At 35.2% G+C, this 22,784-nt stretch overlaps 1 protein-coding gene across 9 annotated transcripts in view; it reads right to left on the bottom strand.

Annotated features, from left to right (window-relative positions):
* Positions 1–22,784, bottom strand: part of STPG2 (sperm tail PG-rich repeat containing 2) — a 552,915-nt gene that overhangs the window by 395,047 nt on the left and 135,084 nt on the right. For all 9 annotated transcript variants that reach the window (XM_084973380.1, XM_084973377.1, XM_084973378.1 and 6 more), the window contains one exon: positions 19,910–20,002. In XM_084973380.1, coding sequence (XP_084829506.1) covers positions 19,910–20,002 — 93 coding nt within the window. The remainder of the gene's footprint in view (positions 1–19,909; positions 20,003–22,784) is intronic.

Genomic DNA, 22,784 nt, shown 5'->3' with positions numbered 1-22,784 from the left:
CCTAGACACAGCGAGGCTTACACCCTGGAAATGCCAACTGACACAGGAAAACAAACAATAAAACAAAAACATCAACAAAAGCCTCAAGAAAAGCCTCTTCTATTTATTCAGAGAATCAGGAAGAAATCCCTGTAGGATTTTACAGAGACATCACAAAAGAATCTGCATCCTGCCTCTTTCCAGATGCTGTAGAAACTGTCAGGCAGAACACTGTGGAGCATCTATGCACTACATTTAAGAAGTGATACTTCTCCCAATCCCAGCTGGTACTGTAGAAACTATAGTGCAGAGCCTGGACACTCACCCTCCCTGTATACAAAGCAAATGACAACAAAAAGGCAGCACCTCACCTCCTCCAAGCTACAGAGTAGCAGGAGGTGGGGAGATTACAGAAAAGAGGCAGCAGAAGAAAGCAGCTATTTAAACCTAGATATGGAGTCCTGGGTACACCTTAAACTGGATCATGTGTGAAACTAGAATCAACAAAGCAAATTCTCTGAAAACAAAATATCATGTGAACAATTATCCAGGCTTCAAACCAGCCACTGGGTAGCATACAAATTATAATACAGAGCAGAATAGCCCTACAAATATTTTAAATACTAAATCGACATTTGAACCACAAGCTACAAAAGTAGCCCAGGGTGTATACCCTCAATGCAAGTAAGTAAGTTGACTGTGCTAAACTAAGTTGACTGTGCTAAAATAGAAGATTTAATTAAGAACCAGAATTACCTAACATAATACTGAAAATGTCCAGACATAATTACTCAAGAATCAAGAAAGAGGAACATCTCAACCCACATGATGAAAGGTAATCACTGGATGACAATACCAAAATAGAACAGATGCCATAATTAACTGACATGACTTCTAAAGCAGATACAAAAGTAGTGCAAATAAGCAGTTATAACATTCTTGAAACAAATGGAAAATTAGAAACTCTTGGCAAAGCACTAAAATATACAAAGAAAAACTAAATGACAATTTCAAAATGGAAATACAATGACAAATCTTTTTTATATAATTTTTGGGCTGCACCTGTGGAATACGGAAGTTCCCTAGCCAGGGATTGAATCTGTGCCACGGCTTAACCTGCTGTGCCACAAGGGAATTTTCCAATGATAACTCTTAAAAACTTCAGTGGATGAGCTAAATGGCAGGATGGAGACGACAAAGGAAAAGAATCAATGAACTTAGGTAGGTCACTAGAAAGTATCCAAAGAGAACAGCAAGAAATAGATTTTAAAAGAATCAGCAGAGGCTTAGGGATCTGCATGTACCAAAAGTCTAACATTTATGTCAGATCCTGGAAAAAAGAAAAGAAAAAGTGCAGGGATAATATGTATATTTGAAGGAATGGTGGCTAAAAATTCCCAAGTTTGACAAAAGATGTAAGTCAACAGATTCAAGAACCTCTAAACAAGATAAACCCATGTAAATCTATACAGAGACACAGCATAATCAACTTGTTAAAAACTAAAGAATTGAAATAAATTCTTGAAGTAGATCAGAGAGAAATGATACATTATCACTGAGGGAATATCAATTCAAATAAAAACTGATTTTTCTCATTTCAAAACCACCCATCTGGTTTCCTTTCTGTTTCGCAAATATATCACGTCTTTTCTGATTTTCTGCGCTCCTTCTGTCTGGTTCCCAGTCTTCCTCAGCCTCTTCTCACCACTGGTTTCTTCTCATTCTTTGGATCTTAACTTAGGTGTCATCTCATCAGGGAAACATTCTGGGAGTACCAATCTACCCCATATCTCTGTCACCCCTCTCTTTCACTGTACTCTATTTATTCTCTTCCTGACTCATAACACTGACAACAACAAAATTGCCTTGTATACTGTTTTCTACTTATGGCCTTTATCCCCTCTGTACTAAAATATTAGTTCAATGAAGGCCAAAATCTTCTATGTCTAGCACCTAGAATTACTCATGATATACCCTTATTAAGTATATGTTGAATGTCTGAATTAATAAATGAACAAATAAACCAGTGAACAAGTGCTTGGAGTTAAACGAATTAGAAAGTAAGAGAGGGCTAACACTGACTGAAATTTAGTGTTAATTATAGGATATTCCAATTACTTTTCAACATGCACTTTTCTTAACATTGTCAGAGAGCTTTAAAAAATATGGATATTGTGCCCCACCTCACAATTAATTCATAATAGTCAGAGGTGGGGACGTGGCATTGGCATTTTTTTTTTTTTTTGCTCTTTGTTGATTCTAAGAAGCTTTTTAAACCAGGGCCAAAAAAATACTGGCCTAACCAGTTGGCATATGATTTTGGAACTAGTAGCAAATAAAGAAATCTAGTTAATCATACAATAAAATAATTCTAAAGAGGAAAGAGGCAACTTGTTAAAGCTTGAAGTCATAATAGTTTCTAAAAAGTAACTCTTTCAATAAAATAAATTCAGGCTGATATAGGCTTCCAAGAAAACTAACAAAACAATAGGTATTTTACAATGTTGCTAAACATAAGGTTCATCCCCAAAGGAGTTTGTGCCATTAAGGCTTCAAGGAAAATCCAGATAGACATGACAGAACAGGGATAGGAAATGAAAGAAAATAAATAGCTGTCCTGGGAAGTTAACAAATGTGTCTTTTTTCTCACTTTCTCTCAATTCACTAAATTGACTTTAAGGATCAGCTCAAAATTTTCTTGCTTCAAAAACTTTAGTTTCCTCACTAGAGTTTTGCTTTGGGATACTTTTATGCTATTTGGAATTAGAACAAATGAAGATATTACAATAATTAATTGAGTTTGGATCATTAAAACAAAAACTACTAATCAGAAATTCAAGTTAGGCAGTTGGATATATGTCTGAGGTCAAGGAATAGGATAGGCGGAGAGAGGATTAAGATGGCGGAATAGAAGGACTGGAGCTCAACTTCTCTCCTAAAAACAACAAAATTCACAACTAAAGACTGAGCAATCTCCACCAAAATGGACTGGAAACCTTAAAAAAGATACCCTACTCCAGAAGAAAAAGAGAAGCCACATCAAGAGGTAGGAGGGGCGATTACACAATATAAGAAACCCCATACATCCAAGGTGGGAAGCTCTATAGACTGAAAACTAACTGGTTCACAGAGATTCACCTATAGGAGTGAGAGTTCTGAGCCCCACATCAAACCCTCATGTGCAGGGACCTGGCACTGGGAGAAAGAGCCCCTGGAGCATCTGGCATTGAAGGCCAGTGGGACTTGTGCACAGGAGCTCCACAGGACTGAGGGAAATGGAGACCCCATTCTTAAAAGGTGCACATAGACTTTCACGTGCACTGGGTCCCAGGGCAGGGCGAGGTCTCCATAGGAATCTGGGTCAAACCTGACTGCAGTTATTGGAGGACATCCTGGGAAAACCGGGGTGAATGTGGCTTGTTGTGAGGGACGGACATTGAAAGCAAAGCTCTCGGGAATATTCAGCAGCATGCCTTTCTCTGGAGGTGGCCATTTTGGGAAAATCTGGCCCCACCTATCAGTCAGGCTGAGAAGCCCCAGGACAAACAACAATTCAGGTAAGATCACTGCCCCACCCCTCAGTAAACAGGCTACCTAAAGACCCCTCAGGCACACAGCTGCCTCTAATCCCATTCAGAGACTAAGCCCCACCCACCAGAGGGATTAGAATCAGCTCCACCAACCAGTGGGCAGGCATCAGCCCCTCCCATCAGGAAGTCTACAGCAAGCCCCCACACTGACTTCAGCCACAAGGGGGTCAGACATCAGAAGTAAGAGGCTACAACTCTATTATCTGTAAAAAGGTCACTACACCAAAAACCTATAAAAATGAAAAGACAGAGAACTATAACTCAGATAAGGGAGAAAGGAAAAACCCCAGAAAATCAGCTAAGTGATCAGGAGATTCTCAGCCTCCAGGAAAAAGACTGTAGATTGCTGATGCTGAAGATGATGCAAGGCATTGGAAATAAACTGGAGGCAAAGATGGATAACTTACAGAAAACACTGACCAAAGAGATACAAGATAGAATACTTAAACAAGAAGAGATGCAACATACAATCACTGAAATAAAATATTCACTAGAAGCAGCTAACAGCAGAATACAAGAGGCAGAAGAACAAATAAGCGAGGTGGAGGACAGACTAGTGGAAATTACGGATGCAGAACAAAAAAGAGAAAAAAGATTGAAAACAAATGAAGAGAGTCTCAGAGAACTCTGGGACAATGTTAAATGCACCAACATCCATATTATAGGGGTGCCAGAAGGAGAAGAGAGAGAGAAGGGGACAGAAAAAATATTCCAAGAGATAACAGCCGAAAATTTCCCTCACATGGGAAAGGAACCATTCACTCAAATCCAGGAAGCACAACGAGTACCATATAAAATAAACCCCCCAAGGAGGAACACCCTGAGATACATATTAATCAAACTAACCAAAATTAAAGACAAAGAGAACATCTTGAAAGCAGCTAGGGAAAAGAAACAAGTAACATACAAGGGAACCCCAATAAGGTTATGAGCAGATTTTTCAGCAGAAACTCTACAGGCCAGAAGGGAGTGGCATGATATACTTAACGTGATGAAAGCAAAAAACCTCCAACCAAGATTACTTTAGCCAGCAAGGCTCTCATTCAGATTTGAAGGAGAAATCAAAACCTTCACAGATGAGCAAAAGCTGAGAGAATTCAGCAACACTAAACCAACCTTACAACAAATACTAAAGCAACTTCTCTAGGCAAAAAAGAAAAGACAGTAACAGGAAACAAAGATTCCGCAAATGACAGGCTCACCAGTAAAGGTATATATACAGTAAAGATACGAAATAATCCATGCACAATTATACCACCAAAATCAGAAATCATGAGAAGAGGTCGATAGAAATGCAGGACACTGGAGATGAACTTGCAATTAAGAGACCAACAACTTAAAACAATCTCAAATACATACAGACTCTTATATCAAAACTTCAGAATAACTGCAAACCAAAAATCTACAATTGATACACAAACAAGGAATCTCTGGAGAAGAAATATATCTCCTAGTAAATAAGTGCATAATCCACCATGAAGGGGGTCATTTGACATCATTCTTGGAATGCTGAAATCTTCTTAGATCGGATTCTGATTTCCTCTCCATCAAAGAATTTATGATAATTATAATTAAATAATGCAACTGTACAATTAAAAAAAAGGAATAGGATGGGCTATAGACATAAATGATCTACTGTGCCTTCAAATTATAAAACAACTTCTACTCCTGGATGGTGCAATGACAGGAGCATAGCTTTAAACTCTCAACTAATATTTCAGTGGAGGATAATAGGTAATTCTAAGTGTTTAATATTCCCAAAAGTCCTTAATAGTGGGCCATACACCTACACATTATGCATTAAATAATAAAAATCCTCATTCAATAGAGGAGCCATACTATCTTGCTTTTAAATGTCACAAATATCAAGCAGAATCAATGGATTACAATTTTTAAATTTTCTAGTACCAAAAAAACCTAAATTTTTCTATACAATCTTAGGCTGAATTTGAGATTTAAGCATGAATATTATAAATGTAATAAGTAAGTTGAAGACAAATTTCACATTCACAATAATCTATTTTTTAGGTTGCTTCCTGATTTTGAGTGTTTATTTTAATCAAAAATAACAAAATTATAATTGCAAATCCCAAGAATGCTCAAGCTCAAATCAAAACTGTACTTTTGGAACAGATACTAAAAATAAAATTTCCAAAATTTATAACAGTTATGAGATCTAGACCCATACATGCAAGATAACCAGTTCTTTGAAATGACTTATCCGAACTGAATATATATAATACTTGAAACCAACAAGCAAGAAAGCCTCCCTCTGTAGAGTTATTTTCAGTGTAATCATTATCTAAGAGAAAATTCTTATTTTAAGTTAAAATGATGTTAGGCCTATATTTCTAGAAATTACTTTTAGGGCAAACACAACTCATCTCAGGATTCTCTGATCAGTTAGAACCACTGCAGTGGTGGCTCACCATCACCGTTAAAAAAAAAAAAAAAAAAAAAAAAAAAAAAAAAAAAAAAAGACTTAGCACATCAACATCAACCTAACCTAAAGAAAGTATAGATGGAATAAGTCACCAGGAAAATAAAATGCTAGGTCAGGAAAGGGTTTTGGAAATAGGAGAACAGATTGGGAAACCCTAAACATATATTCAACACTGGAAAAGAATTCATGACTTTCACATTTTTTCCATTTTTATGCTAGGAAAAATTCAAAACATAATGATGAAAAATTTATATGGAAGCATTTTTATATAAATATAATAAATTTAAGATTTAGAAAATATGTTCATATCCATGTAAAGATACGTTTTACAAGCTGTATTGATATAGGGGCTGGAAATACTCTAACCTCAAACAGTCTCAGACCTCAGAAATCCCAGGCACAAAAACCCTACAACTAGACTAGGTGAAAGGTACAATGTACAAGATACATTCATTCTCTAAACTTTTATGTAGACAATATCAAGTGTTTCTTTTGGACTACATATCAATTTGACAAGGATATCATCTGTTTTTTAGGCTAATTAAATATTTCAAAATTATTTACATCTACTCTTCCTTTGAGGTAGGTACCACTCATACAAAAAAGGGGGGAAGCCTCTGGTTTATAGCCTTTCTTTTTTGTTGTTTTTTAATTTATATTTTTAGTTAATAAAAAAATTTATTTAGAGACTCTTAAATTTAAAAGTATACACTGAGAACATACCATGTACCTAGCAGGAAACCAAACCATAAAGGACAACAATGAAGATACAATCTCCACTATTAAGAAATAAATAGTTAGGACATGTATATATAAAGACGGTAAAAACCAACCTCTTAGCAATATTCTTAAGTAAATGTGTGCCAGAGTGATCCAAAGTGAAATTAAGATTCTTAAGAGGTATTCTTGAATAATGATATTCATAAGAAGCTTATTAGAAGACTGAGGAAAAATGCTAAACTCCTATTTTATGCCCATGTTTTCTGTCAAAAATTAAAATCCATATATTGGTTTATTAAAATAGATTTCTAAAACTTAAAAATGACCATCAGAGATATCAGAATGTTCCAAATAAAGTTAAATCTGTAGCTCCTAATGAGTTCTACCTCATGATGTCAAGAGCCAGCAGATGAAAAACATACCTTGTTAGAATATTTTAATGCATTAAGGAAAGTTCTAAAGATATCACAAAGTGATGATGGGCCACTAGTTTCACGTACACACACACAAAACTGATTCTATGCTGATGCATAAAGAAAACATTTAAATTGTTAATGGATTAAAATAATTGAGTATATTCTGTTCCCATAATGAAAGTAAGCTTTGAAATCAATAACAAATACAGAAAAAAAGCCAAGTTTGTGAAAAATTAAACAATAGTCTTCTAAATAGTTCAAAGAAGAAAAATGTAAATTAAAGGAAGTTTTAAATGAAGCGAAAATAAAAAACAACATAACAAAATGTGTGGAATACAATTAACGCAGAGTATGAAGGAAATGTATTACCTTAAAAATACATACAATCAAAAAGAAGGTGAAAATCAGTGATTTAGCTTCCATTTCAAGAAACTAGAACAACAAATCAAGCTTAAGGGAAGCACAAAGAAATTTTTTAAAGGTAATTAATGAAATAGAAAATAACACATAATCAAGAAAAATCAACAAAGTCAAAAGGTTTTCTTTTAAAAATATTATAAATATTGATAAATGCCTAGTAAACAGGGATAAAGAAGGGGAAATGCAAATTACCAATATGGGGGGGTAAGGAAAGGGCATGATTATAGATCTTATAAACAAACAAAAAAGAAATACTACAATTAACTTCAAGAAAACAATTTGACAATTTGGAAAAAATAGATACATTCCTCTAAAACTTAACTAATAAAAGCAGAAAAAGGAAGAAATATAAAATGTAAATACCCCAATAGCTCCTAAAATGTTTAAAATGCAAGTTTTATATTCTTTAACGAAGCCAAAGTTAACAGAGCAGTAGATGGCTGCCATTGAAAAGAAAGTTTGTCATACTCACACATCCCAAAAGGAGGAAGCATTCCACACCACGCCACACCATGCCATAGGAGGCCACAGAAGGAAACATCATATCCGGTTGGTCAGGAGGCAAAGAAGTGAGGGGGAAATATGGGTGAAAACAGTTTCCGACGTTTCCGCAGGAAGGAACAGGTGAGTCAGGGAACTGCAGGTTTTGGATTGAATAATTTCGACAGGCTCCAGGGCATAGGGAGCTGTCCTTAGCTGTTTGGTCCCTGGTACTCTGGTGATTGCAGCAGAAGAATGGCGGCTCCCAGTATGAGAGTCCCAGAGAAGAGGTGGGTGGTGATGTGAACTCTGGATTGGCTAGTTTGCATAAAAAGGCATGTTTGCAAAACAGGCATTTTCTATCTCTATTAATTGGTTAACCCTGGAAGGGGCAGTCTTACCAGGGTCAACAAGGCCCAGATGCCAAAGCATCAGAAACACATGATTATTAGATAATGGAATTGAAAACCTTCCCACAAATAATATATCAGGTCTAGAAGGCTTTAATGGTGAATTCTTATAAACACTTAAGAAAGAATAACTCAAGTCTTTCAAAAAATAAACTATTTGAGAGAACTGAGGGAGTAAGGACACTTACTCTTTTAAAGAACTCAGCATAACCTTGACACCAAAACCTTAAAAAAATCATTACACGAAAGGACCTCATTTGTCTTCCCTGCCAACAATTATTTTGCCAACACTGCCCTCGTTGGACTTACACAGTGTAATTCTAGGCAACATTATTTCTCATGAAGGAACTCATTTCAGAAAGAAAAAAAAAAAAAAATGTAGTGGGCTTCTGCCCATGGAATTCATTGGATCTAACATACCCTCACCACTTAAAAGCAGCTGACCTAAAAGAACAAATAGAAGCGTCTGCTGAAAACTCAAACATGATGCCAATTGAGAGACAAGACCATGAGAGGTCAGTGCTCAAGCATACAAATATGATGCAGAATATTCAATACATATCAAATACATCTTCTCATTATTTCATCTGAAAACACACAAAATTTTTGCCTCTTATCTCCATAACTTTGAGCTCTACTCATTTATAAGTCCTGATTCCCAAGGGAGGCATGCTTCCAATTAGAGACACAACTCTGGTTCTACAGGAGTGAAAGTTAAGATTGTCAACTAGCAATTAGGGGTATTTGGGCCACTGAAACAAAGCAGAGGTTACTCTATTGACTGGGGTGATTTGTCACAATTAACAAGTAGAATCTAAGTTGCTGCTACATAGGAAGGGCATAAGAACTCAGAATATTCTCTGGGATTCCTGTTAATACTTCTATCTCCAATATTAAGATGGAAAACTACATGAATCTTTAAAAAAAAAAAGGATCACTGAGGATTGTATTCTACAAAAAATAAAGGTTCAGTCATCCATTAGACAATGAACTCTGGAGAGCTGACATTCTGGCTGAGGGCCAAGGGAACATGGAGAGAGTGACAGAAGAAAGAAGACAGAAATATCATCTACAGTCTTGGACAAGTTAAGAATAAGTATTGTGGCAGCCATTCATGTAATTGCTTTGTACATGTGTGTGTGTGTGTGTGTGTGTGTGTTTTAACTATTTTCATCTTCCCTTTTCACCTTCTTTTATTTTCTAAAAGTTTTACTGAAATTAACAATGTATTATTAAGCATTTAGGTAACAATTAACAACTGTAAATTATCAATTTATAAAATTATTTAGATAACAAAATATTTAGTTGGACTATGACTAAATTTGCAAAGAGATGAAGACAATCATAGTTGGAAACTTGTATCTCATTTTGCACACTGAAAAAACTTTTTGATATACAAAAGGCAGTTGAATTGTTTTAGGTGGAAACATAGAGTTGATTGGAATGTTATATGTAAGTTCAAATATTAGAAAGATAAATATGAATGCTAAATCATCAAACTGCTGAAATGTGCCAGATTTTACTCTGTTGTCCCAGCTCCACACCTGGAAATCTGCAAACCCTATTTGTGCTTTGTCAGATGGCTCGCCTATTGGCCAATAGGAGGTGCTGGAGGGTCTTTCCAAGGCTGGTAGAAAGAAGTAGGGATTTCTTTCATTGAATCTGCTTCTTTATTCCAGAAGCAACAGTTCCTTCCCACAGTAGCAACTAAACCTCGTTGCAATTTCCATCATGCCTCAGTTATTTCCTATGTTACCCTGTACCCTTTCAAATTTTACAGCATGAACATTTTCTTCCCATTATTTCCCTTCTTTATATTCTTCTTCATGCCTCTGGCCTTTTTCCTCTCTTTTTTTATTTTTCTATCAATGTCATTTTAACTTATGTGGACCTGTTACAGTTTTCCACATTTGTTCCTTGTGTACTTGTGACGTTGATACTAAAGTAATGTTACTTAGTAATTACACTTTAAAATTATGTGATAGAAAAATGCCTTTTCCCCTAGACTTTTGTAATAATACTAGGAATTATTGTTTGCCCTAGAAATGCCAACAGAAAGACATGCTTTTGTATTTAATGATAGCCAGATACTCAAAGGTTTAATATTTTGAATTGGTCAAAAGATGGCCATGATAGCTATGTCAGTGAAATCAGTTTTCTGTAAATAAATCCAGCATTGCAAGCTCTAGCTTTCTTCATCAGCAGAGGTAATTTTGGAAAAGATGAATTCTTAAACACTTCAATATATTAAAAGTTTACTCCTCATGAATATGTGCATCCTAAGTAAGATAACTAGACACTTGAAGTCAGTTTCTAAATGCCATGTTTCATCAGTCATGAGTTTATTATGTAGAAGTTCAATGGCATTAATGCCATCACTACACCATGTGTAGGACTATATATGTAGTCATGTTGGCATCAAGGACTTAAACAATGGAGTTAAGGTCCTGATCAATCATTTCCCTACCACTTTTAAGAAATTTTCTCTCTTTCTTTTCTCACATAAGCTATAAAACAATGACTGGTTGATATAAAAAGTAGGAATCAGATTGGAATGAATACCACAAAGAGTTTGTCTCAGAGGTTAGGCAGAATATGTGTCATTTTGCATTTGATCATTTTAAATGAGGATAGTATCTTCAATGTTAGGCCAGATTTCATTCTCAAAACACATCAAAGTGAAATTTTTATCAAAGTAAAGATAAAATCATTGATTCATAAAGTTACTATTTACTTCTGATATTTATATAGGGCAATTAAAAACAACTAATATAAAACTACAGAACTGCATTCTTCTCACCACCTGCCTAAGTACTGGCAGGTGGTCTCACCCAATCAAAAAGCAGCCTCCTAGAATCTAATTTATCACATTGTATCTTGCCTCGCTGTTGCCTTCACCATTCTTTCTGGGCTGTGATGAGAAGGGCATCCAGCAGCACTCGTTCTTGCTGTTTGCACAGCAAACCCATTTTCTGCACTAATGAAGTTAGACAATTAAATGGAAAATTTATAGAGACTTTAAAATGTAAAGGAAGAACAGGAGGTGTGTCAGTGCACTGTGATTGACTCACAGTTCAGTGTGTCAGAAATCATTTGCCTAAAACCCTTTACTTGCACTGATGGACCTGAAGGAAGAAAATTGACTTTAACGCGCTCGCCTCCACCAATGGCTGGTTGAACGATAAGATACCAACAATCAAACTAACAGCCAATAAAATAAGTATTGAAAACTATGTAAAAGTCAAAGAACTTTCTATAAATGTTCCACTGAGATACTATAAGGAAAGAAAGATTGAGGGTAACAGAATACAGGTTTTAGTCCTAATAACTTTGATGCTTATGGATTTTAACTGAAATCCATTTCTAATATATTTTTACCTCTCCAGGACCCCAAAGGTCTGTGCCCCTGGCCCAAAGGATCTTTCTTTTGAGCTCCTGTGACACTAGCACCAGCTGAGTTGTGCCTCTTCTTCAGAAACCTGAATCGCATTAACACAGATCCCTCTCAGCTTTCAGGTTTTAGTAATCTCAGCTACTTTCATGATATTTTAGTGTTCTCTTTTTGCCTTTTTGAGTTCTCCAACATCCACAATTCCTTGTATTACTTTGTAGGTCTGTATCCGGCCTAGACCCTCTTCGCCTCAATATACCACCTTCACTTTTCTGTCTGCAGCAGTTACCCAGTATGAGGAAAGGAGGCTGTTACTCCAGCATCCTCCCAGGCTTTCTGATATCAAGTGGAATTTGTACCTCATCATCTCTGGGATTTCATAACCCGAGTCTCCTGTATTCTACCACTACTACCCAAACCTTAATCTTACCAGAGTCCACCTACAACGTGGGAGAGACTCACACTCAAACGAAATCTCCCATGCTCTGCTATATTTCTCTATCATTTTCTATTTCTCCAGTCTAGGAAAGGCTTTCTTACTCAGTGTGGCAGGAAAGTTCCTTATCCTGCAATATTCCCACTCTCTCTCTCTCTCTTTTTTTCTTTTTAAGGCCACTCCTCAAGCATATGGAAGTGCCCAAGCTAGGCATCAAATAGGAACTCCAGCTTCCTATTTGAACTTCCTTATGCCAAAGTATCTGCTACCTACACCGAAGCTCGCTATAAGGCCAGCACCAGATCCTTAACCCACTGAGCAAGGGCAGAGATCGAACCTGCATTCTTAGGGACACTAAGTCAGGTTCTTAACCCTCTGAGCCACAATGGGAACTCCAACCTATCTCCTTTCTTTTTTTTTTTGCAAGATGTATCCTCAGATACATTTTATAGTTATTTATTTATTTTTACACTTTTCAAAGATATATATTGTTACTATTTTGGATACATCCTTTAAAATCATTTTCTGTACACACACACACACACACATGCACGCGTGCACACGCATTTCATCAAGTAAATGGTTCGTATATTCATATGGTACATACTGTACTATGACTTGCTTTTTATATTTCGCAGTAAATTGCAGTTTTCCTTGTCAATAACAAACTTATGGATCTCTTGTATTTCACTGTGTACCTATGGTGATTTAACTAATCCCTTGTTATTGTCCCCTTAGGTTACTAACAGTCATGTCCTATGTATAATACTAACTCTGTGCATATTCTTAGTTTTATCCCTAGGTTATAGTCTTCAAGCAGAACTGTTAGATCAAAGAATATGCACACCTGCAGTGATTTTGATACATATTGCCCAATTGTCTTTCAGAAAGGATCAATTTAGGCTCTCAAGTCCTGTGTGAGTATCTTTCTACATCCTTCCCAACACTAGCTACTATTATTATTTTTAATTGCAAATTTGATAAGCAAAATAGTGTTTGAATGTTACTGCTTTATTTTTCTTCTCCTTGTTATTACTTGGATTTTTCCCCCCCATGGGCCAGTTAATCATTGACAATTCTCTTTTGACAAAGTATTTCTGTGCTTAATGTAGTTTTCTTTTTTTTTTAGAATTTTCAAGGGGTAGAGGGAGTGGGATGGACTAGGAGTTCAAGTTTGGGGTTAATAGCTACAAACTGTTACATGTAGAATGGATAGACAATGAGGTCCTGCTGTATAGCACAGGGAACTATGTCTTATCTCTTGTGACGGAACATGATGAAAGATAATACAAGAAAGAGAGTGTGTATAGATGTATGACTGGGTCACTTTGCTGTACAGCAAAAATTGACAGAATAATGTAAATCAACTATAATGAAAAATATTTTTTAATAAATAAATAAACATCCTTTTTTTGTAGCAATATGCTTATATTCCAGCTATCACCGTAAGAACGACATGAGCCAGCAGGTCCCAAAGTCACCCCAGTCAAATGACAGCATGAAGCAGAGTTTCCCCAGCATACCTGCAGCCTGAAATAAGCTTCCCTCGCAGATCTGCAAACTTGCCAGTAAGTAATAAAGTTTTTTATTATATGCTGCTGAGATTTTTAGTTTATTATTTAGAAGTAATTAATTAATACAGAATTTGGATCTCTTAGCCAAACTCTAGTTCTAGAATATTCAAAGGAAAATGAAAATTAGAAAACAGTTTTCATTATTTTTAAAGCTCCATTATAAATCCATGGCCCCAAAGAACTATTGTCTCTGAAATGAGCTTTAAGAAATGTTTCCAAAGTAAAAAAGTGAACATTTATTCTTTCTGTCTCTTTGCATTCCTGGTATAGTAATACCACCACACAAGAGAGAGGATGCCTTTAGTTGAAGAAGGTGAATTCACTTAAAGGAAATGTAATAATGGAAAGACATGACCATATTTTAATATATGCTCCTTATCATTATTACGAAATGATGAAAAGCAAGCATAGGCTTTGAAATGGAATTGACCTAGCTTTGAGTCATAACCTTGCCATTCACAATTTTTATAGCTAATGTTTAGCTTACTTTGGATAACACAATGAAATAAGTGTTGCAAGCAATAATACACTTAGCTCTTACTACGATCCTACGAGAATATGGCTACTTAATTTATTATCCCTATTTAATATTTGAAGAAACAGATTTAGAGATGTTGCCTAAGCTCATGTATTTAGAAGGCAGAGCAGAGTCTAGAAAAAAATTTCTCTAATCCCAAAGTTTTTGCTTTTAAGCTTTAATCTATTCAGGGATGATATTCAAAATAGTTAACAAATCAAATGAATATAAATTAACATATAAATAAATATGTAAATAAAAATATTTTTAAAATTTCCTTCATTCTCAACTCTAAGTATTTTAAAACTAGTTATCAAGTGGTAAAAATTGTAGTGCAATTGTTTGCCACATAATTCAAATACATTTCAAGTCATTTGTTCATTTTTAGAAAGTGTTGGTATATTTTTATGATAGTTTTTGACACCAGTTGTCATTAGCCAAATGATGCCCCTTTCTGGTTATGACTCAATCTAAGAAAGTATATAAAGTTCTTCTAATAACTTTCACACTAAACAGTCAGTAGTTAAATTTTGGCCTCTCAATAACTAGAGGAAAGTTATTAACTTCAATATTGTTCATGATGCTGAATCCTCCATCAATTTCTGCTAAACAGAAGTTGGCATTTCAAATAAAAGGGTTCTATCCCTTATAATAATGTCTGAGATATTTACAGTCATATCTCTTGTTTTAAATCACAAAAATCATTTATTATATGATGATATTTATTTTAGTGAAGCCTAATTCTTCAAGCCAAAGGAGAATAGTGCAAAAACACCTTTAAAAGAGTGGATTCTGTTGATGGACTGCCTCGGTTTGAATTCTGACTCTGTCATTCAAAAATTTTAAATTCTGTTCCTCAGTTTCCTCATTTTTAAAGATGACCATAATCAGTCATCTTTAAAATACTTACATGCACAGTACTCACATGAGTTAACATATGTTTGGAATGGTCCCTGGCATAGAACGAGCACCATATAAGCATTAGCGCTTATGTTTATTAATAAAATTAATTTCATTAATATCCGTGACAGGTATTTTCTGTTTTTTCACAGTTCACCTCATTAAATGAAGGTGCATTGTAACAGTATCTCAGGAGTGACTCCCTTAACACACATTCAAAACCAAAAAGTTCAACAGGAGCAATCTTCATTTAAATCCTTCAGCATCTAAAGAGAGTAGGTTTATTTGCATTTCACTCTTAACCTGACTAGGTTGCTCTCTGGAGTCTTAGCTATATTAAGATCTTCTCTGGGACTAGCCACTGTGTGAGAGTCTCAGGCTTTGTTTCATTCTCTGGAAGCCTCTGAGACTATACAAATTAAACTCAAGGTCCCCTGGTTTGGCAAATGTCCTCAGGGTAAAAGTTGGCTTCTGTGTTCTCACCACTCTGGGTCCCTCCTTAATTTAACCTCTGGCCTGGGTATTCCTTATTTCTTTCTAATTCTTGGAAGCATTCATGAATATATTTGGTTTCTATTTTAACTAGAATTTTGGTTGTTTGCAGACCATGGGTCAGTCCAGGTACCAGCATGGCATAACGCCATTTCAAATGCATACTCATCAGAGTATTGTTTTTATTTTTATTTTAAAATAAAAGCTTTACATTATAAATAAAAATCAAGTCATATATAAGAGTCTAAAATAAACAGCAAAACTGTCCTTGACCTCTCCCTAGTTCCAGGCCCAGAAATAAGTCATTTTAATAGTAATTTGTTTTTTTTAATTTCAGGGTGGGATTTTTTTTGTATTTAATATACAAAATATTGTACTTAACATATTTCTTAATTGTTTACAATTTAATATAAAAACATAAAGTCAATTTTTTATATCTGTTAACTCTACACTATGAAAGGAGACCTTGCATATTTCACTGACTCCTATCTTTTACCTCTTGATTTCACCATTTTATTAATGATATTAAAGTTTCTAATATTGCATTTTATCTCAAATCAATCACTATTAAGAACATATTTAGAATATCATGATTATGCCCTGTAAGACCAACTAGTACTAGTACCAAACACAGAGAAGTAAATGAAATTCTGTGGTCACCAAACCCCTGACTCTTGAAGAATGTCGCAGGCATGAACTAAAAAATGCTTTCTCACTTTTCTCCACTTCATCAAAAATGCCCAGTCTCTATTCTTGTCTGTGTTTATGTCATCCCTTTTGTTTTGTTTTGTTTAATTTTGCTGAAGCATCATTACATGTGGAGAGGTAAGAAGTACTAAACTTTCCAAGTGCATGCACATCTGAAAATTATTTTCTTGATTCATCTAATTAAAATTTGGGGTAGAGGAAGAATTCTATATCCAAAATTATTCCCCCTTAGAAATTTTTAAAAATATTATTCTATCATTTCCTAGTGTTGAAATATTGCTAATGCTGCTGAGAAAGTATGGGTCTCATTATGTTTCTCATCCCACTGTAGGTGACCCAGTTAGTTTTCTCTGGAAGCTTCAAGGGTATTTCATTTCCAGTCTTCTGAAAATGCAAAAGAATGTGAAAAGAATATATGTCTTTTAAAATGCATCCTTCTTGGAATTTTGTTGAGCTCTTCCCATTGAAAATATGTCTGTATTATGCTCAAGATAACTTACTGTTTTTTATTTTATTTTATCTTTTTCCTTTTAGGGCCACACCCATGGCATATGGAAGTTCCCAGGCTAGGGGTCGAATCGGAGCTGCAGCTGCTGGCCTTAAGCCACAACACCACCAGATCCGAGCCATATTTGTGACGTATGCCACATCTTGTGGAAATGGCAGATCCTTAATCCATTGAGTGAGGCCAGGGATTGAACCTGCATCCTCATGGATAATAGTCAGATTCTTAAACCACTGAGTCACAGAACTCCATTTACTGTTTTGTTTTGTTTTTAATCAAATACTATGGTCTAAGCATTTTGTTTCTGAAATGCCTAATAATCAGATGTTTGGCTGTGCCTAGCTTCCATTTGTCATATTTTCAACCTCTTTCTCTTTTTGTATTCAACTAATGCTTATGTTGTAGTTTAAAAAACAGTTACTTCACAGGGACTTTGTAAATAGAAGGGAGATGTATACAAACGCGGTCTTTCACATGAAGCCAGAAGTCTGGGTTTCTAAATATTTTTATATAAAACTTTAATGTAACATGTTGAAAATTAAACTATATGCCATCCTTCAAGTATATATATATATATATATATATATATATATATGTAATTTAAGTATATAGGAGATAAATTTCCTAATATTTGTATTTGATATGAAAATTACAAAATTAAGGCCATTATTGTATAAATTTGAGATCAATTGATCTGAGATCAATGATTTGAAATTTTTATTAGATGCGTATTCTACAGTCACATGTTTGAAGGGTAGTCTCATTTGTGGAAGGGATTCAAAAATCAAAATATTCTATCTAAGCAAACTATTTTGCTTCTTGGTTAAGCAGGGTCCCAATCTTTTAAATGCAATCCAATCCAGTCCAATCTTTTAAATGCAGGTGTTTCATGCCAAAAAAGACAATACTAAAAAGGAGTTTCCAGATGCAGTGACAGACAAAGATAAAAGAGAAAAGTGTAAGTTAGGTCAAAGCAATTAGTAGAGCAACCCATCCTCCTTTAGGGCAGAACTCCATCTTCTTTTCTCACTACAGACATAAAGCATATAGCACTTTATGCATATATGTACAGCACGCATATATGCATAGCTGTGGGTACCTTCAGAGATCTACATTGCGCTTTTGTTCTGGTAGCTTCAATATTACAATAGAAATAACCATGAAACCATTCTAAACCATTTAGTTCCTAAACTAAAAAGCTTTATATTAAAAGTAAATTACTTATACATCATAGTGGATCCAAATGTGTGTATAGCAATGACTCCTTTGAGAAACACAACACGACCCTAAAATTCCCTAAGAAATTATCTACTAAAACAACACATTTATTTAATTGTTATGAGAAGTGTCAAGATATTGCTACTGCCAGATTATTTTATATATATATATATATATATATATATATATACACATATATATATATTTTTTTTGTCTTTTTGCCATTTTGCCACGGCATATGGAGGTTCCCAGGTTAGGGGTCAAATCGGAGCTGTAGCCACCGGCCTACGCCAGAGCCACAGCAACACGGGATCCCAGCCGCGTCTGCGACCTACACCACAGCTCACGGCAACGCCAGATCCTTAACCCACTGAGCAAGGCCAGGGATCGAACCCGCAACCTTAGTTCCTAGTCGGATTCATTAACCACTGAGCCATGACAGGAACTCTGAGTTTTTCTTTCTTCTTTTTTTTTTTTACTTTTAGGGCCCCACCCACATCATGTGGAGGTTCCCAGACTAGGGGTCTAATCGGAGCTACAGCTGCCGGCCTACACCACAGCCACAGCAATGCAGGATCCGAGCAGCATCTTCAACCTACACTACAGCTCACGGCAATGCCGGATCCTTAACCCACTGAGCGAGGCCAAGGATTGAACCTGCTACCTCATGGTTCCTAGTTGGATTCATTTCCACTGCACCATAAGGGGAACTTCTTATATATTTTTATAGCTACAAAAAATGCCATAGAGCCTGATGCTAATTCTGAATCCATCTCTCAGATTCAGTCAACTAACATCTCAGAAAAAAAAAAAAAAAGGTCCATCCCTAAATGGCTCTCACCAAATTAATATAAACCTTATGATTTCCTAAGCATTCACAGGTATGTTACCTAGATTTGCATTTGTCCTTTAAATTAGTTCATTCTAATCTTGTACCAGTTACATCCCCATTGAAGACATTGGAAGTGAAGTCCAAGCATTGTGCAACTAGTAGAATTTTATTTCAGCAAGCAATATTACTTCTCTGATTGATTGGCTACATCGTAAAACCTGGCTGATGATCCTTTTTGGTAATCTGTTACTAATAATATCTTGTAATGACAATCCAATTCCTATAAAAGTTTATTGTAGCAATACCTGTATACACAAGTCTTTTTAACTTCAGAGTTTTTAATCTTTTAGTAAATTTAATCTGAATGAAATAATTAATTATATATTTTTTAATTTCATCTGCTTTACATATGTCAGTTTATTCAATATTAGCTATTTATAAAAAAAGTAAATTCAGTTAGAAAAAAAATCATATAAGCACAGTTTAAAATACAGATTAAAACGTGTCACTGAAGTAAGTTGCTAGATAGATTCAATTTGAAAAGGGAAAAAAATTTCACTTGTGAGTAAACTGAGTTGAATTTAAAGTAAACCTGTCACTTCATATACAAGTTCAGTTTTCATATTTGTCCTAAGAATGAATGCTCTCTGACCCTCCAGAAGATGTTCCATGTAATATTTTCTCACAGAGCAATGCTAGACTTCTGCTTAGCTTCAAGAATTTCATTGAACTTTAAAAAAGTGAAAACATCATACTAACTGAAAATGTTACAGCAGGCTACCAGAAACTTCTTTCAGGTCCTAACATAATGTTGACGTTATGCAGTCTCCTCCATGGTCCAAGATTACAAATTCATTTGGTTATAGGAGCCTTCTTACCGTGTCTGAGAGTTTAGTAGTTCTTTCTGTTCTTGACAAGAAAGCAGCGTAGCGGTTAGTCAAGTTAGGTAGTTCATGAGAAATCCCACCGACCTGTGAATTCCAAAAAACATGTTGAAAGGAGGGGTAAAGGAGTATATCATTTATTTTTGTCAATACAAAGGGCACTAGAAACAAGTTTGCAATGAAGCTCATTTATATTCCTCTGCCATTAGAGAGAGACATATATTCATAAAATAAGAAAAAAATTTTAACTGGGAATAGTAAAAGACTTTAACTCAATGGGATATTAAAATGGAAAGGGGTTGATTATTTAAACCTCTAGGAAAGTAAGATGGATCTGCATACATTATTTAAACATATTAGGGGCAAGTTATTAGCTATTCTCTAAAGCTGAATTCTGAATTCTTATTCTCTTTCATAACTAGCAGGTTGTAATCTCAATAATATATAAGATGTTTTGTCAATTATATAGTATTATTTGTTAATAATTATTAATATATGAGGTAGAAATATAATGACAATAACTATTTTAAATAATTATGTGGCAATCCTGGATTAATAAATTTTCTAAACAGAATGATCCATACTCTCTTAAATATCATAATTCTTTATATGAATTGAATATGCAAATTAATAGGCTGGAGGAAGCTGGTAATCTAAAATTTTAATTAGCAATTAATTAATCCTTGTGATATTATGCTCCTGATTTATTATATAATTTAGCCATTTGTATTCATTTAATAATTTAAACCGTATAAGCAGCAGTAACATTTTTTTGTATATGCAAAAGAGGTGAGGATTTATTTTCCCATTTTTATAACTTCACTGTTTTTATTTCAGAATTTAACATCAAGTAGAATGGTTACATATTTCTTTCTTTGTTCATTTTTTGAGGAAAATTAATCGACAAAAAAATCCATCCCTCACATACTCTATCTTTGAAACTATATGCTTTGCTACCCTAAATGCTGAAGTTAGTGCTTCTCCATTCTTCATATTATTCCTATCTAGCCACTAAAAAGAAAATAGATTCTAGCATTTCACAAACAGAAAAATCACAGTTCACATCTTGCAGAAATGTGAAATCTTTCAAACATAGAGCATTTGAGCCGGCATTATTATCTCACATAATTTTTGTATTTATTGAAGCTCAAAAATAATTTACTTTCATAATCATTTTATTATTATCAAGTATGTGGTACTAGAAATTGTGACATAAAGAAGTTCAAAAGCATTTTGCAATTTTTACTGTTCAGGTGCGGAAGTTAACAAACTCAGGGAACGAATTATTCACTGGGTGATTCTGGCTTTAGAGGGAATGAGTTATTTGAAGAAGACCACATTTTTATCAAGTAAATACATATAAAATATAAGAAAATAGAAGTCCAGATTATTTATTGTTATAAATCTAGATAAAATAGGAGTTCCCATCGTGGTGCAGTGGTTAACGAATCCGACTAGGAACCATGAGGTTGCGGGTTCGATCCCTGGCCTTGCTCAGTGGGTTAACGACCCAGCATTGCCGTGAGCTGTGGTGTAGGTTGCAGACAAGGCTCAGATCCAGCGTTGCTGTGGCTCTGGCGTAGGCCGGTAACTACAGCTCTGATTCGACCCCTAGCCTGGGAACCTCCATATGCCATGGGAGCGGCCCAAGAAATGGCAAAAAGACAAAAAAATAATAATAATGAAAAATAAAAAAAATAAATCTAGATAAAATAAAACAAAATTATATTTTTAAAGGCTTCATTGAGTTGGAGATGCTTCCAACTCTATAAGTTATTACCACAGACAAGAAGGCCTAAGATTCTAATGATAATAGAACCTCTAAAAGATTAGCTCTATAATATTCAGGGTTTTCTTCCTGGGATACTTGCTGATTACAGGCAAGAGGGAAAGAATCTGGATTTAGACCTGGCAGAGGGATGTTAGAAAAAGCTAGAAAATAAGATGATTGTGTTGAGTCATATGACAAAATGGAAGATTTGAGGAGCCTCAAAACACATGGTCTTTTTCCCCATCAAGACGTTTCCTGGGTGATGAGGAGCTAAAAATCTAAGTCAAAACTCTGAAAGACAGAGGCATTAAAGATTAGAGTTCAGAACATGGGGCAAAGTTAAACACATTGGGCTCACAGCTGAAATCACCAGAGGACTCAACTTTACAAAATGAACCAACCAGAGGTAAACTAAACCCTGGAACTGTAACCGCCACAATCCATGATTATATTAAGGTGATCGCCTTTGATTTCCATCTGCTTTGCAGAGAAAAGTATGAAATCTCTCCAGCAGAAGATAATGCCACTCAGAATCTCTATACAATACCTAGCATTCTATTAAAAATTGTAGGACATGCCAAAAAACAGACATGCATGAACAAAAATGAAGAGAAAAAATAACAGAAAGTAATAACATACCTATTGGTAATCTAGATATTGGAGTTAGCAGACAGAACTTGGATTAATATATTCAAGAAAACATAGGGAAAACAATTCGAAAAAAAATACACTTGAAATCATAGATGATTGCTCCTGAGAAGTGAAATCATACGGAAGAATTAAATAGGCATTCTAGAACTGAAAATAGAATATCTGAAATTAAGAACTCAATAGCTCAATTTAATAGCACTTGAAACACAGTTAAAAGAAAGTTTATATGGGAGTTCCCATCTTGGCATAGGGGAAACAAATCCGACTAGGAACCATAAGGTTGCATGTTCGATCCCTGGCCTCGCTCAGTGGGTTAAGGATCCAGCGTTGCCATGAGCTGTGGTGTAGGTCGCAGACCTAACCTGGATCTGGCCTTGCTGTGGCTGTGGTGTAGGCCGGCAGCAAACCTCTGATTAGACCCCTAGCCTAGGACCCTCCATTGGCCGT

This window comes from Sus scrofa, chromosome 8 (genome assembly GCF_054392235.1).
Source record: "Sus scrofa isolate SSC_HxYL_T2T_F1_AM1 chromosome 8, Sscrofa_HxYL_maternal_Yorkshire_Landrace_v2.0, whole genome shotgun sequence".
Lineage (NCBI taxonomy): Eukaryota > Metazoa > Chordata > Mammalia > Artiodactyla > Suidae > Sus > Sus scrofa.
This window is presented reverse-complemented; position numbering and strand designations above follow the sequence as displayed.